This window comes from Helicoverpa zea, chromosome 14, assembly GCF_022581195.2.
Source record: "Helicoverpa zea isolate HzStark_Cry1AcR chromosome 14, ilHelZeax1.1, whole genome shotgun sequence".
Lineage (NCBI taxonomy): Eukaryota > Metazoa > Arthropoda > Insecta > Lepidoptera > Noctuidae > Helicoverpa > Helicoverpa zea.
The window spans coordinates 6,661,812-6,679,402 of record NC_061465.1 but is presented as its reverse complement, the minus strand read 5'-3'; the positions used below and the strand labels follow the sequence as shown (position 1 = coordinate 6,679,402).

Sequence of the window (17,591 nt, the reverse complement as noted above, 5' to 3'; positions counted from 1 at the left end):
TAAAAAGTTATAAGAAGTAGTATATAATTACTTCTAACGTTAAGCTAATAAATTAGAGCGGTCCCCCAACACGACAAAATTTAGTTTAGTCTGACATGCTTTAGTTGGTACTTACGTAGTGTTAAAAGTTATTTTTTGCTTTTTATAGGGTTTAGCGTTTTTAACCTTTTGTCATAGACGAATATTTTTTTCACATTTTTAGATCGACGCAGCACCAAAAATTAAGTAGGGCTGCATTCTTAACTCATTTTCGCCAAAATGGCGTTTACGACATTTGTTGCCGGAAGCGTCGATATGGTACTAACCGGCAGTACTCGTTGAAGGTGAGCACATAACATTTGTCCTCGATGCAGGCGACGGAGTTGGCGTCGCGGTGCCGTGATGCGAACACTTCGTCGGGCGCGTCCGTGGGCTGGCGGCCGTGTTCCGTGTGCTCCGGCCGGTAATACCACACCAGGGACACCATCATTTCACCTGGATAGGAAAAGATGCACAAATAAGTATAACATCGTAAATAAGTAGAAAAGGTTGATAAAGGGTTTTTTTAGAAAGGTTTATAAAGCAGTCTGCAAGTTGGTGGTGTTCTAAGAGACATGTGGGGTTTCTTGCATCAGGCCAACGTCGTTAAAATAGAACTGAGAAAAGTGACACTGGGCTCGTTAGGTGATTAAGGTTTTGTTTTGACTTGATAATTAAGTATGAATGGTTCTCACGGTTCTCACCATCATCAGGGTTCTCCCATAGACTGGCGACCCTGGCGACGTAAGGCTGAGCTCTCGCTTGCGACGCTCGCAGCAGCACGCAGTCGCCTCGCGCCACACTGTCGCCGCTCGCGTGCGTCATGCGTGACCAGCAACGCGCCGTGCGATCCAATCGGGAGTCGTTCTGCAAGCAGAAATAATATAAAAAACTCGAATTTCTCCACAAAAACATTAGATACGTATTATCTTCCAAAAAGTGTAACCAAGACAAGGCTTTTCTTTTTTTTGTGATCCCTATCACAGAATATTGTTGTATACTCACATTGAGGTAGACTTTGGATAGGTAATGCTCTCCGTCCCAGTTCCAGCCGTTGCTCCAGCGCGGGGGTGCGTGTGGCTCGAGTGCGGGCGGCGCGGGAGGCGCGAGCGGGCGGCGGCCGCGTCGCGACTGCCCCGCCCCGCGCCGCCGCGCCCGTCTCACCGCCGCCCCCGTCGGCGCCGGCGACGCACAAGCCTCCTCCACCACCAAAGTCGCTTCATCCGTCTTAATCGCAGGCCTCTTTGACACCAACAACTTCACCACCTTCTCCACATTCTTAGCCTTCAGTTCTCCATTTGTCAGCTTGCACCGCTTCACCGTCGTCCTATCCAGTTTCACTGGATTTAACTTCTCTTTTTCAATATCTAACATCTTTTTCTCCTCGTCTTCTTCAAGTTTATCCGTGAGATCTTCCTCAATTGGCATTTCCTCAACGTCTAGTTCAAAATCTTCTTTTTCCTTTGAAGCTATGGTGATTGAAGTGATTTGTGCAGGTATCGTTATATCCAACGCAATAGCATTAGTCATATTTTTATTGTCTTTTATTTCTGGTACTTCCTTATCGACTTGTGGTATAATAACATCCGATTCAGTTTTGGTACATGGCATGAGTTTGTCATCAACATCGTCAGACTTGCTTAGGGGTTTACGGTCTTCTTCTGGACCTGGTTTAACGGTGGGTGTTTTTAATACTGATTTAACTCCGTTAGTAACTTTAGAATCAACTTTCTCTACTTTACATGCCATTTTCTTGCCTATTAATTGAGAAACGGCAGCTAATGTATTGGCTCGAACTCCGTTTACGGTGTTTGCATTCTCTACAATATTGTTGTTGATATTCAAAGTTTTCTTGGCACAACTTTGTGCAATATTTTCAGTAGGAGAGAGGAAAAGCTCAGCAGGATTGAGCTCAGCATCTAAACCCTTCGCATCAGGCCTGTCGATGCTATTTTTGCGGATAAGATTATCGAGAAGTAGAGCACTTTTATTTTTTGGTTTTGTAGGTAAGGTTTCTTCTACCACTGCAGCAACATTTTTTAGTCTGACGTCCTCGTCAGCAGGTTTATCGAGAAGCATTTTTTTTGGTTTTGAACCTCCGGTAGTGCTTTCTGATTTCCTTTTTGTAGATTTCTTCTCTGCGGGTGGTGACTTGGGTGTTCTTTTAGTTTGAGTGGTTTTTCTCTTGGGTTCCTTAGTGATAGTTTCTATCCGGGGAATTTCAGTTTGGTCACCTGAAACTTTCCTCCGCTTCTGAAGTTTAACATGTTCACCAATTCCGTTTGTCTTGCAGGCTTCCTCAAGTTGAGTATCCTTCATATCGATCTCTAGTTTAGGCTTCGAATATCTTCGCTTAACTGCTTTAGCGGCATCAGGAACAGCGTTGGTATCTAAAACCGTGGTGCTATTATGTTCTCTGAGTGCCTGCGCTTCTGGTTTTCTAGCAGTATTATACGTTGGACCTTCGTTCTCTTTTTTTACATCGACTAAGGGGGTCGACCGCTCATCCGAAGAAGATAAGTCAATAGGGGCACATGTGGGAGGGGAAATAGCGAGGACATCATCATCGGCATCGCTGTGGTGTGCTAGGAGAGCTGGTTGCGGCGTAGAGAGGAGCAGGCCGGTGTCGTCGCCGGCGAGGGAGCGCCGCGCCATGGCCTTGCCGAGGCGAGCGCGGCGCGGCGCCACCGGGGGCGGCTGCGGCGCGCACGCCCCGGCCGAGCCTCGCGCGGGAGATGGAGGTCCGAGAGCTTCGGCCGGCCCGGGTATGTCGCTGGCGATCCGTAACTTATCCCGGACGTCATAGATCTCACGTTTAGGCGAGACCCCACCCATGGCGGGCATAGCACAAGGATGTGGAGCATCCGCCGCAGCTGGTGGTTCCAGCTCTAATGGCGGATCCTATAACAAAAGAAATACAACATTAGGTACTCTGTCTATGTGTATGAGTATATGAGGTGACATAATTTAGATTTTTCAAATAATGACGCTTTGATAATGCTTCTGCCATTATTAAATCAGCGAAATATAAATGGAGAACCCACCTTTCCGCTGCCATGTGTGTCGGCGGCAGCGTCGATGGCGCACGCCCGCACCTTCGGTCGGAAGGCGCCCCCGGGCGGCGCGAGCGCAGGAGGTACGTCTGGGCCACCACCGGCTGGGGCTTTACCAGTAGCGGGCCCAATAAGCACGTTTTTTGGACACGCGTTTAATGGGCACGGGCATCCGCGATATTCTGTAACAATTCGTATTTACGTAAACATACTGATTCAAGGCTGGTGAAGTAGTCCAAAGACCAAACAAGATAGTCGATCCTATTATATTATATTCAGGAAGATCTTAATACTTGAAGAAGTGAAAGAATACGCTTTGCGACTCACCTACGTATGGTATTCTTTGTGGTGAATGTTGGTAACATGGTGGCGTACCATAATACTGTGGTGGTGGTGGGTACGGTTCACTACCGACGCCAACCATCTGCAAAAAAAATGGTCACCTGGTAAAAGTGTTCTACGTGAAAACCCCACTCATTATGGTGGGTTAGTCCACTTATGTTTTAGTAAATTATAGTTTTTTAAGTTACCTGTGCATCCGGCTGTGGTGGCGGCATATGGTAGGATCCCGGAGGCCGGTAGTAGCGGCCGTAACAAAGGTCCGGGTAATAAGGTGGTCCATATTGCTGTAGTACCTGAAAATAACAGGTTTAAATACATATATGGTTGTACGTCTCACAAGTTCTTTATTTAATGTTTTTCAACAGGTCAATTATTCTTGACATCTGTTCTAAGCCAGCCTAGTAAGTACTTGAAAAATGTGCTACAAATGTGTCGAATAATCGAAATACCCACTAGTTTGCAAGACAGTCTGCGCCAATTAAAGATACCCAAACTATGAGAGAAATGACTGACTGATCGCCAAATAAATAGGTACGTAGTAACTATTTAGTAATCTATGATAGTAGTAACCTGAGAGATGCCGACTTCTACAGAGATGTGTCTCACAAGCGTCCATTTTGATCTTTTCTTTGTTTTTGGAAGTTGTTCTTAAGTTCTCTAATACATACCTAACACATACATAAGCATTATGTGGCCCTGGCCTACTAAGGTATTCCGATTCAAAGTTTTAGGCACCGCGGCGAACGACGTTGTGGTCCAAAATTCGTAACTGTCTAATCAGAAAAGCCCTGTGGTGTCTAGTTCTATGAATGTTGCTTACCGGTGGATGTGGAGCATGGTAATGTGGATGATATCTGGCGAGCGCGCGCTCTGCGTCTGCGCTCGTCTCTTTGATCAGCGGTCCTGCCGGCTGATAATATCCTGAAACAATTGAAATGAAGTTTAGTATTTTGAACATTATAGTGTTATATTCAATGAACAGTCATTTGTTTCGATCATAAGTGTTACCTAAACGTAAGCAGGACCTGCTATCTTTGCTTAGGTTCAAATTAGAGAGAGACCACCTCCACGTTTAGAAAAAGTGAGCCTATACAATATGAAATTGAATCTATTGCCGTTTGTTTCGTCAAATAGACAAAATAAAGAAGGCAAGTCTGATGACACCAGTGTCTGAAGTTGCCAATAGCTGCGCAGTAGACAATATTGCTCCTAAAAATTCTACCGCGCAGCCAAACAGCCAACTTCAGACTTGGTTAATGTATGACGGTTCTCGTTTTAAAAAAGGAAGCTACGAGTTTTTCTTTTGTTTAATAGGTATGTACATAACTAGTGATATAAAAACAAAGGAAGAACTAGTAACAGTTTTATCGTGTCTGCGTGTACATCTGTCGGATGTGGTCAGCAGAACGCGATGTTAACTTCTAACATAACACCATTCGATGGCTTCGCACCGCATTTGTAGATATCTAGTGTCGCCCACTACTTCCGATTGTGTAATGTTTAATTTTATTTACATTTACCTATAACTGTGTTATTTTATGATGTTCTGGTTTTGAGCAGGCTTGACAAGGAAATTTCTAAGTGTATATTACATTATTCTCTACATGTGTTTTTTTTATATCGAATATTTAACTCTCGACATACCTAAATAGTGTTCAACGATCGAAAAAATAAAGATTTTAAATAATTTAATGTTCATTACGTAAACATTAATTTCAGTCAATTGGTATAATACCTACGCTAATTTATCACTAATTAAAAAACTGTTATTTTAATCGAAAATAATCAAACAATCCAAAGAACTCATCAAGAAACATAGCATCAGTCGTCTGTCGGCAAATAGTTCCGGTAAATTCCGCGCGGCGCTGGCGCGCTCTCGTACCGTTATTGCGAACTTCGTGGTCGGCCGATACGAGGGCGAGGAGGCGGCACTAGTTTGGAGTACGGCACTCCAATTGCACCGCCTCTCGAACTGTAGCGGGCTTTGTACGATCTTTTTTTACATAATTTGCTTTACGAGATCGCTGTTTGTTACTGATTTTTTCGAATTGAGTTTTTAATTTTAGGTGAGGAGACAAATATCTTAATGAATGAATGTTTTTAAACTTCCTTCCTATACGATTTTTGATATCTATCGTTATTTTATAGGTACTTGGTCATCTCGGTTATCATACAGGGTGTTAATTTATATAAACTCATTACATGAAGCAAATTGATGGCCTATGATGTTAGTTTTATTGCAAATTGCCGTTTTATGCACAATTGTTATCTTGAGACTGAAGCAGGCTGGCCTATTCGTATATTAATAAATGTAAACAGGCAAATCATTTCAACCATTTATTTAAGTACCTAGACTGTATGGTCGGAAGACTATAGCCTGCTCTATGGGCAAAAAAAACATCTTAAGTATCTACCTAACTGTCTACGCATGTTGTAGGTGCTTACACCTACATGTACAATACTTAGGTTATACAATTTAGTCATCCGAAAATAAAAAAAAGACAATAATTTTACGTTACAATAAAATTGAAAAAGTTGGCTATCAAACATGACAGGTCTCGTAACTAACGAATACTCATAAAAAAATCTTACAATATCGTAAAACAACAGCAGTGTTCATTAATTCATTCAGATCACAATCACTCCGGTAATAATGGCGGTAAAAAAACAAGTGATATTATAGAAAGGGACAGCCTTATGTTGCAACGATGCACTCGATAAGGACGGATGTATCAGTCGCGGGCAGGTGCGTTCCAAGGAATAAAACTACGCAGAATTGCGAATAAGTGAACATATTTTAACTTAATTCTGTTTGACTTGAACCGACTGATGTTCTAGCATCCCAATAGAGTATCAATATTTAAGTTTCTCTTTCAGAGAACATTTTTTAGGTAAGCACTTGATGAAGGATTTAATAAACCCATTCCATATTGACATTAACGACTAAAAAAAAACTATGTGCAAACAATCTTTACGAAAAAGGAACACATGTTCGCAATAAATTCTATAATAAATAATAATGGAGCAATAACACCATTTTTGTCGTCGGCTTGCGTTTATCAATTAATTAACTTCAAGTGACTTCCATTACCGTCCATAAACTAAGATGGCATTTTAAACTTATCCGTGGCATTGTAAGTTCTAGTCTCTTTGGTAAAGAGAAAAAAAAACACAATTTACGTTGCAAAACGGGGCCTAAAAGAAGCGGGCGGTTTGCCTTGAGCCGGTATGAGGGCAGCTGCAATTCTATAAGGGGCTCTATTTCTGAAACAACTTTTTTTTTCTCTTATTTTATTTATCTACAGGTTTCATTGTAGTGTTACAGTCTGGATCGCGAGTTAGGAAGACACGCAAAACATGAAGTAGCTGTTTTTGAAAATGGAATTGTCATTTTGGAAACGTTTTTTAAAGTCGAATGTTTTTGCGTGAGCTGATTAAGTTTATTACATTGGAATAACATAATTTAACGGATGTAGAGATTCTGTCATGTCTATTTAAACTTAATACAATACACTACATAAGTACCTACGAGAACCCAACACTACTAACGTCATACCATCCAAAGGAAATGAATCAAACATAGAACATCCTATCTAGCACTGAAAAAAAAACACAAAATTCGCAAATCACATTTAATAAGCCGCTTAATCGTTTAACAAACACCGCTTGGACCGGTACCGACTAACCGTTCAATTAGTGACAGAGCGGCCAATTAGGCTCGCCGCACACTGCACCACAAAAAGCGGCGAGCAACCAACGGCCGGTCGACACTTGCTGGCGATTAGCAACCTAGTACGGACTACGGTACTCTAGTACATATTACGACAGATGATTTTGAGATTGAGTTTGTGCTTGAATTTAGAATTCATGAGTTGGTTGGGATTTTCCACCGATTTTCCAAATGGTACGCGAACAAAGTCTTCAGCAAAAAATCTAGTCAAAATAAAAGATAAACATGACGTAAAACGAATAGGTAGACTAACTACGTATTTTGAAAAACAAAAACAGTTTTTTCTGGGACATTTTAATGAAAAGCAACAGGTTTTCTTATATAAACGGACAATTGTTGTTTTCCATTCCCTTGTTTCTATTTATAAAATGTTTCACAAGTTGCAGAAGTCCGTTAAAATCCAAACTTTACCGACCCTGGACGTTAGATTGCTCAACACTCGTATAGAATGTACAACACTATTTTGAAGTCCCGATTTAACCTCCAGAGGATTCTATCATTAATATTTAACTAGCCAATCTTAGCTTTGTTTCGAGTTGGAGGAACTTTTAATGTTTTGTACAATACACAATATTGTTTACTTTGTTTGAAAATAGCCTGGTAGGTAGATACAGTCATCGCAGACTGATTGGTGGCCTTCTATATGGAATTATTTAACGAAGTTGTAAACAGAATGAATTGTGGTAACAGTATTTATTATTAGCATTATTTTATCCAACATTAAATGTCATTGTTTATTTATTGTAACATTTCTACAGCACGTGACAATCACGAAACAGATGCAGAGGCTTTTAAGGTGTACAAATGTAGTTTAAATATAAATCTTTTGATCCAAGACTATAGTTTTATGTGATGTTAAAAGCGTGGATATTATAGTGTACACTCCGACTAGATTGATGGCAAACTTGTGTACGTATGATGTCATCGGACTAACAAATGGCGAATCTGCTTTCTATGTTTGCCTACATGATTCTACTACGTAATATTCTTCTTTATTCAGACGTATAACGTAGGCAAATGTGCGATAGACTTGATTGCTTTTATTTAATATTGCCTAGGGCATATATGATATAGGCAGGATTTGATATAAAGTGATCAACATATCCTCCCCTCTGCATACATTAGAAACGTGGATCATTATGGCGGCTAGACACACTAGGCCCAAGTTCACTGCCAACATAAACGTCCGTTTTCCTTAAAACAACTGTTCACTTAGTGAAAAGCCATAGTAAACACTTGTATGAAGAAAACTGGCGTTTAGGTTACCGATGAATTTGGGCCTAATACAAACAGCGAACTACGTTTATTGCTGAAAATACATTTCATAGTATTCACCCTTTACAGCTGAGAATTGTCAATATGCCAAGTATCTACTCGTAAATCTAGATTTTCCTTATACTTGCAAGTTTTCCGAGGCCAATTGTCAAAATCTACAAGGTGATTTTGAATTTATTCAACAACGGGTCTTATTAAATTGAATTGTGCAGGAAAATTGTTATACCTACCTAATGAAGATTTAATGTCTACCTTGACAGCTTTTCGCATGATATGGGCACTAGATATTATACCTACATCAATTATGTCATGCATGAATTTGGTTTGAAACATTATTATGTAGTTTTTCCTTCTCATCAGGTCATGGACCGGCAAATAATTTCCTTATTGTTTGAACATTTTCATAAAGCTTTGAATATCAGAGATGCGAAACTTCAGTGCTTAAAATGCACTGCAGACCAGCTGCATTAATTAGTCCTGGTCTCCCTACAGTCTTATCTGATCGTAAACCTATTGGATACCATTGGTAAGCCTTAAATGTCTTCTAATATTTAATTTCACTCAGCGGACTCTAGGGTTTCTTGTTTTCTTACAACTTTTTACATAAATCCCTGCTATTGGGGATATAAGGTACCAACCTCCCAGAAAAATATTTCTTCCAGAAATATTTCTTCCAGAAATATTTTCCGAAAGAATCCCCGCGTCGTAAATAAAGTCTTCGAAACCCCTGATTCGAACTTTCAGACAGATTAATAAGCCAGACGTACGATGTAATCTACGAGCGATTGAATGAACGAGATTAACCGAACGAACGGTAGCGGTATGATCGCGTACTCACAACCGGCGTTTTAGAAAATGATCCCGGCCCGGCTCCGATACAGGCATAATTTTTCAAAAGCGAATTTGTAACGGTCTCGCTGGAGCGTAATATGCGGACCACCGAGGTTGATGGATGATGCCACCGTGGCAAATGCTACGATCTATTGTATAATTGACGCTTGCGTGGAACGCACACTTTAAATAAACGTAATAGACGCAAATTATGCAAGTTGTATTTTAGTCGCGATGACTCGCTTGCTCTTTGTGTACACACAAGACTTTTCAGTGGTTGCTTCAATTGTACAATACAATTTTGTTATGCTCAGTTCTTTTTGTGGTATGAACGAGCACGTGATACGTAATCGGCTTTTGCCGAATATTTGTCATCCGAGATTTCGCAATAAGCCGATTTATGCCGAGCACCTCGACGACCGAATCTCGACGTAGGGCTCGGCAGTCGCGTTCCCGAATTTCGAATCCTAGTCCAAAAGTCTGGAGGACATGTAAGCTGGCATTTAGTGAGGTACCAAGAGTAAAATTACCGTCGTTCTTATTCAACCATGTCCTTTTATAACGCTGGTTACATGGATGTTGGGACACTATCGTAGTTGGACGGATGAGAAAAACAAGTTGATAAACCACGTTGGTTTTGCATCAACTGACTCCCGACATTGCATCGGGTCCGTTCTAAAGATCTCAACATACTAATGCAGTCAAAGCAGAAAATTGTTTATATTTCGGCTGAAGCTTGAACTGTGCTGTGTCCAAGTTGATAGCAGAAAGGACAGCCAGAGACTAAAGTCACAGATTACTAAAGTGCTGGATGTTCAATGTGTAGTTTTGTTACTCTCATATAAGTGGTGTCCGTGCATCGGAGAGCACGTAAATGTCGGTCCTGCGCCTGATCTCTCTCCGGTCGTGTCGGATTACCGTCCCATCGGGCTATGAGAGTTAAGGAATAGTGAGTGCACCTGTGTCTGCGCAAATGCTCGTGCACTATAATATGTCCTGCGTAGTTGGCTAATCTCCTTACATGAGAACAGCCGCCGTAGCCGATAATCGGCTAGGAGGACATCATCATAAGTGGTATAAAACTACAATAATTCTAAACATTTTATAAAACTATAAGATGTGATATTGAAATAAAACTCTAAGAAGATACATAAGAATGTCATAAAAGATTTTCAATAGAACTTATCAATGAAATAAGAATGCTTGCTCACCGAATACCTTTTTATAATAAACCTAAAATAAATAATAGCACTGTCGATGACCGTAACATCTCTCAAATCGATATCAATAAAATGTTAAACTGGCCCACAGAAAACGCCGAGCGCTTTTCGAATTTCGAATTGGTCATTCGGTATGATTTGAATTTAGAACCGTGCCGCGGAGTTTATTCACACTAGTCAGATCGACCGTGAAATGAAAACAATCTAGGTATATCGCCAACGATTCGTTCCGGTGCAGTTGAGATATTATGTAAAAAACGTAAATGATGTTTTTGGGTAATATATCTAGCTGTTTTTACATTTTAATTACGAAAGATGATTTTGTGATTGGACTGAAAAAGCTGTGTGTGATCTACGCGGATATGAATTGCAAATAAAGTGCCCGAATCGATAATCATCAGAAATAATAATATGCGCTTCTTAATTAGCCGTTTATTCAATTTGTATGATACACAAAACAGAACTAAATATTTTCCATTAAGGATTTTGGTTAATTGCTGCGGGCGTTAGATAGTTTCGGTTGACGGCTCGTGGGAATACGTTTCTATAGAGCGAGGGCAGTCGTTAGAAAAAACCAATTACCTCGTACAAAAGTCAACATTATAACGTGATCGAGTGATTGCCCACTCACCAGGAATCAATTTTGTAAACAATTAATGAAACCAGTTAAGAAAACGTAGGTATCAATGAATTTTATCGCGCAAAATCGATGCGTCATGTCTGACTGTTATTCTGTATTTCTTATAAAATAATTGGATAATAAATATTAAATATGTTTGACAGTCCGTCTAATAAAACGACCAGTGTGTCGCGTTTTATTAGTTTTATATTTAGAAAAGATTTTATTGGCAAGAAACTTTCAGCTCGATGTTTAAAAGCGAAAATCTGAGTTTTATAGAAAACGTGGTTAGGTATTAAAAGTGCATCTTCAACTTTAAAGAGTATGTTTTAATCTCAAAATTACTTTTCTGATTCTGATTAATTTTAATTTTAAGGACATTTCGAATAGAGCGAAGCTGTATATAATTGTAGCTTTACAGTACAAGCCATCAAGGAATAAACTTTCTGAGCGGAAAATATTGGAAGTAAGTAGTCGACAATCACGGTTATTTCAATGGGATTTCAGTCAGTTGGGGTCAAGCCGCAGTGTGAACGACCGCAGCCAATTGTGTGGCAATCGTATAATGATTCAGAATAATGAATACTTAGTGAAAAACACCCATTACAATAACAGTGTTGCCAGTTCATGTTTGTTATTAATCCGATTAATCCTTTTTTGTAAGACTCAACTTTTAAGAACGCTATGTTTTATTCAAATGTTTTGCGTAAGAATTATACATCTGTTTAACAATTTATGCTTCATGAATAACACACAAATAGTCGGAGACAAACAAATTGTGTAGCATATTTTTTCTTCATCTTGGCGAATTTTTCGTTTTACGACATAACAATTAGGATTTTCACACATCCGGCTCGCTAACAAGAGCGCTGTTAGCTTACAAGTGGATTGAATAATAGTGTCTTTTCATAAATCGCAAATTGAATATCTATTTATAGAACAAAGCGCATAAAGGAGTTCATTGTAAAAAAGTAACACGGGTGACGCACGGGTGTGTATCCAAATGTGGAATAGCAAAAAGTTAGTAGGTACTCGGAATCGCGAGGTCATTGCCCTCAGATTGGTTAGACACGACTCCACGCTTGATGTTTTTTTATCGCGACTTTTTGTCGATCTCGCGTGCGTTACCCTCACTTCACTGTTTGTAATAGGTCTTTTCGTCTTTCCGTCTTTCCTGTAACAGTCTCATCTCTCTGATTGTGTTAAATAAACTTCGTAGGCAGTACTATTAATAAATTATATTATTGACTCTCAGCCAGATTAGAGACACGTGTGGGAGCGATTCAGTGAAAAGAAGACTGGAAAATTGTTATTTTAGACCGCTAGGATTGCAAAAAATTACGCTTATTGGGGTTCTATTAGAATTTTCCGAGAAGTCTAATTTCCTAGTGATGTGTGCAGTTATGTTGTACAAGAAATATAATATTAAATTGTATAAAATAGCAATTGATCGGTCTTCTTTCTCGATTATAGTTCGGCCATTCAGAGAATGCGTTCCTGACACGTCGCGATTGAACTGACGACGTAACTACATTCATTGATTATTGATATAATAATGTTGTTTTAATGCTCCTCAATTGTTAAAACGGTAAACAACCAGCAAAAATATTTTTATCGTAACTGCAACGCCATTGCAAAGTTACGTCGTCAGTTCAATCGCGACGTGTCAGGAACGCATTCTCTGAATGGCCGAACTATAGTTTTAATGTTTCCTACTAAAATTGCTTTAAATAGCCTAAATAGGTACCTACCTACATACCTGGATACAAAAATAAATACCTATTTAATAATAAAATGTGATGAACTGATACTAAACAAATTAGTCATGATGTATTACCTACTAATACATCACCTCTATCTACAAAGGTAGGTATAATCTCTGTCATGATAATTGATAAGCAAAATATGCATGTTAAATCCTGTCAGTTATTTAAGACTTTTTATTATTAAGTTTGTAGCTATTTACTGAATATATCGAAGACATTGATTAAACAAATGAAAGCGAATTGAAACGCTAAAGATTATGCCAAATTAATATCCTAACAAAATGCTCTATACTATAGAGCATTTTGTAGATTTGATAGAGTCTATAGCAAGCCTAATCTGAACTCAAACAATTACATAAGTAGGCACTTATATTTCTATCAGCGTCTGTTGTTACTGTAATAAAAAAAGAATACCATAGACAAGAACCCAATGATATAAAACCTACAGACACGCGCTCGCATCCAGATGTCATATTTACAAATCGGCTATGCAATAAAAACAATTCGTATGATCGCGTTTCGCGGAAAACGTTAATAAAAGTCGTTCGTTGAAGCGGAACGTTCGTAGTTGTAGTTCTCTGTAGTTCTGTAGTAGCCTGTACCTATTTCGATTCGCGTCGAACACTGTGGAAGGCGGCATTAACTTGGACTATGCCGACTTCATTGCGGCGCGGCGGCGAAGTGTTAATTTGCATTTATCACTTTAAGATAGGTATAACGTGTTGTGTTGTTGAAAAACTGTGCTGTTTATTTATTTATTATATTTAATATTTAATTTGCATTTAATGATGTTGACTGTGAATCGGATTTTGTTAGAATTATGCAAAATCTTAACGTATATACCTATACATCAATTTAAATAAAATTTACATTATCAGTTTACTTCACAATCACTACACACTTGCTTACCTACTTTATTAAATGTTACCATTACCTACATATTTACCTACCTACTTATTCCCCAAGTTTTATGAAAACATAAAAATCAATCATTCCCACGCAAAGCAAACGCAATCGAAAAGCAATTTGCTGAAAAATACAACAAATAGTGGTGTAACGATGTCACTAAAACGTTTATTTATTCAGAAAGGTAGGTTCAGAAAGTACAAATATAAGAGGCGCGCATCGTAAAGCGTGTAGGTACATAAATAAAACAAATCGTATACACTGTGCTCACCCCTGCGACCTTGAGCGGATAGGGTTGGCCCCCTCCGATGCACGAACCGATTCATCGAGTGTTATTATCGTGCAGTAAACACTGTACATAGTTAATGGTTTTATAACTGTAGCCACCTACATCACTTTTAACCGCTTTTGTGAGGCACGAAAACACTTCCATCCGAACTCTAGAGCGCGACGCGGACTGATTTACAAACACAGAAATTCCAAATTATCAGAGATAGAAAAGATTACATTGTAATGATAAGATAATTTTCTTTTGAGGATAATATTAGTTCGATGATTAAAAAAATCTAAGTTTTATTGCCGTAAGAAATATAAGGCTTAACGACAAAGCCTTGAAAGGAACAGATGGCGTTTTCGGATACGCGGCAGTTAAATTAAGCAAACGGCTTTTGTAAAAGGAGTATAGTTTTAAACGACGTAAGTTCGACACTAAATGGCAGTGAATGTTTAATCAATAACAATATCCGGATCCAATCAGACAATTAGCAGCGAGTGACGAGGAGTAGGATCACGGAACGCTTTTATCAACGTGGGTAGATCGACGGCGCTGACGTAATTATCTACTTGAAAGTTACGTTTGACATTTGCACTGAACACCGCCCACAGCGCTATCAATTGTGCTTTGACAGAGCAAACTTTCATTTAATGTCATAAACACTACAAAATGGTACATAAGTAGTTTTCAGTTTTCACATTATAATCGAAGCTGCGATTAATATTTGTCACACTGTAAACGACACACATTTTACTTTATTGTTCATAAATACGATTCAAACGTACATTGCACATATTTCAGAGAACTACTGTTGCACGCCAACAAGTGGTTTCTGGAGATTCTTTGAGAATCTTGTCTTTTATTCTTATCTTTATTAAGATATTATACATATATATTATTGTTATTAGTATAACGTTGCACATTCGCCCTACCCCATCAAATCACTCTTTCACTCTAAGGTTGGCTGTAAGAGAACCCAACACTGGGTTAAGCTCGCCGTTGTACATAATGTCTCCGTTTTCAGTGTGTCAAATGTATTTATGTGTGCAATAAAGAATAATAATAATAATAAGCCCCGCAGGGCATCTGAGGCGGATGACGGGGAGTAGCGACCCCGCGGGGCTATATATCCGAGTGCTCCAGGGAGAGTATACTGTCCCCCATCTCCGGCCTGCCGGAGTGAAGCATGACGGGGGATAGGTCTCCCGCCTCTTGGCTTGCCTTCATCGGCCGGTCAGAGTGGAGTCGCTAGAGCAGGGTTAACAGCCCACTCGGAGGGTAGGTGCCTCGTGGTAAGTGGCGAGTGGGCCGGTGATGCTGGACCCACAGGGAGCGCGTGATCTGCGTTTAAAGTCCGCCGAGGTATCCTCACCCTTCAGCCGCTCATGTACCTGTTGCCCCCTTGTTGCGATTTAGCGACTGATTCCCGGGGGCCCAGTAAGTGAGTTGGCGAGTCTCCACCTGCCATTTTTACGTGTATTTATTACATTGTTATCGGCAGGTGCCATAGTTCCCGTAGTTTCCCCATTCCTAGTCCACTAGCATCCCACAACAATAGCCCAAGTAGTTTTCATCCATAGTTAGCAATAGTTTAGCACAGAACCGGGGATTGTCCTTGGGTACATTTCTATAGTGTATACAGGGATAATCGTCGGTTTTGTGTCACCATTTCATTAAAGTTGTCTCAAAAGGGCTTCAGCGTGTTGGCTTCGGCCCCACGTTCGCCTCCCAAAAATCCGGGACTCTATAGTCCCGAGGTCTGGTAGAGACATACAAAATAATAATAATAATAGAATTTTAGTTGTGCTCAGTTTATTATAACTGCACTAAAATAGCGAAGAGCGCTTTTATTATCTGTTTACAAATATAACAAGATGAGCACTACTTATTTTCAGCAGAAGATATCATTATGCTGAATGTTATATTCATGAGATAGATATTTTCGCGTCTACGCCCCGTTCTAAATATAATCTCCTAAAAAGGGAAGTATGTCGATGTCCTGAATGTAAGTGGGTAGTGGGTAGGCAGAGTATTGACAATGGGCTTGTCAACAGCGGCGGGCAGTCGCCTAGTCGCGTCTGTGCGCTAAATGAGAACCCCGGGGCGCCGGCGACCCGCTCTATATCCCGTGCCTAGGGTCACCAACACCATCATACCCTTCTTGCAATAAACGATACCAATACTCTGCAAATCGACCACAATTGGTTCGTCTACGTGTAGTGTAACAAGGAAAAATAGTAATAAATTAACACAATGCAATTATTTTCAAATCAGATTTCCTGAAGTAATCGAAAATGAAAATAAATGAGTGTCATGAAATAGGAGTTACTGTCACGAAATTGTGTGTGCTAAGATAAATGGGTTGGTTACGGCTATCAAATAAAAATTGATATCTATGGGTATTATCCAAGCATAAACGTAACTCAAGTGTCGATTCGGTAAAATAATACACAATTTAAACCATTTGAGTGTAGCAAACGATATAATAAAGATCCTAAAACTGCTATTTCATTGCGGTTTCAGTAAACATTTTCCTGTTCATATCGGTACCGTTTACACTAAAACTATTAGCTGTTCGAAGACTTCGATACGGTTTATAGGATCGGGCGAATTTGCCGAATGGATATTTTCGGATATTCACCGAACGTTCACCTCGTCGCACTAAAAACTAGGACGACGTCCGTACGATGGAACGGATGGCAGCCCTAATTGCGACTAGACATTTGAGTGATCAGGGCGAAAGAGGCCGTCTGTACATATTGCGAACGATACCTACTTGATACACAATGTGAACAGGCACGATTTCCTCAGGGAAAACGCTGTGTTGTTTCTTCATTCAAAGATGCCATTCGCATGTAAGTGCTTACACACTTAATAGCCACTTGTCGTTATGTTACTAAGCGCCTTCCGTATCAAAAGGATTGATTGCGTGAGCCACGCTTTTTACAGCGCATGAAAAATTTCGCACGCCAATAAAACGTGTACTTAATTGTGTGTTTACAGTTAACGTGGTTATAATATAAATATGCCTTTCATCCTAAATTACTACAGTTTTAATATATTGCCTGATATAAATCAAGTGGTCAATTAGCATCGTAGCTTTGTGTTGTGTTGAACATAAAATTGGTCGTTCCAAGGCCAGTGGGTAATATGTACACTTGAGTAAACACTGTCTGCCTGAATCTTAATGAACGCCAAATTATTAGGTACCAACTTCGCTCACGTGTCTACCACGTATCTGATGCGTCGCTCGCATAGACGGACCTTCAATACATTTCTACATATTTAATTTTGCATTGTTTGGTAATTTAGTCAAACTTCCGTAAATTGGAATCAATGTTTAGTGCTCAGAAGGTAGGCAAAAGATTCTACAATTTAATGACGGAACTCTATAAAAGTTACTAAAAAAACGGCGGACTTCTTAAAAACGTTACTTTTATATCCTTAAAGGCGCCAGTTTACATAGTAACAATTTTAATACCACATAGAAAACCATAAAAATCGTCATTTAGCAATACATAATCCGTGTTAAATTATTGTCATACTTTATTAATGTT

General features: G+C 39.5%; 1 protein-coding gene across 6 annotated transcripts in view; it reads right to left on the bottom strand.

The window, feature by feature from the left end:
* LOC124636270 overlaps positions 1–17,591 on the bottom strand; it is a 179,743-nt gene that overhangs the window by 4,821 nt on the left and 157,331 nt on the right. For all 6 annotated transcript variants that reach the window (XM_047172286.1, XM_047172287.1, XM_047172288.1 and 3 more), the window contains 7 exons: positions 4,234–4,334; positions 3,602–3,706; positions 3,399–3,495; positions 3,063–3,253; positions 1,024–2,919; positions 723–885; positions 306–474 (listed from right to left, as the gene is read on the bottom strand). In XM_047172286.1, the coding sequence (XP_047028242.1) occupies positions 306–474; positions 723–885; positions 1,024–2,919; positions 3,063–3,253; positions 3,399–3,495; positions 3,602–3,706; positions 4,234–4,334 (2,722 nt within the window). The remainder of the gene's footprint in view (positions 1–305; positions 475–722; positions 886–1,023; positions 2,920–3,062; positions 3,254–3,398; positions 3,496–3,601; positions 3,707–4,233; positions 4,335–17,591) is intronic.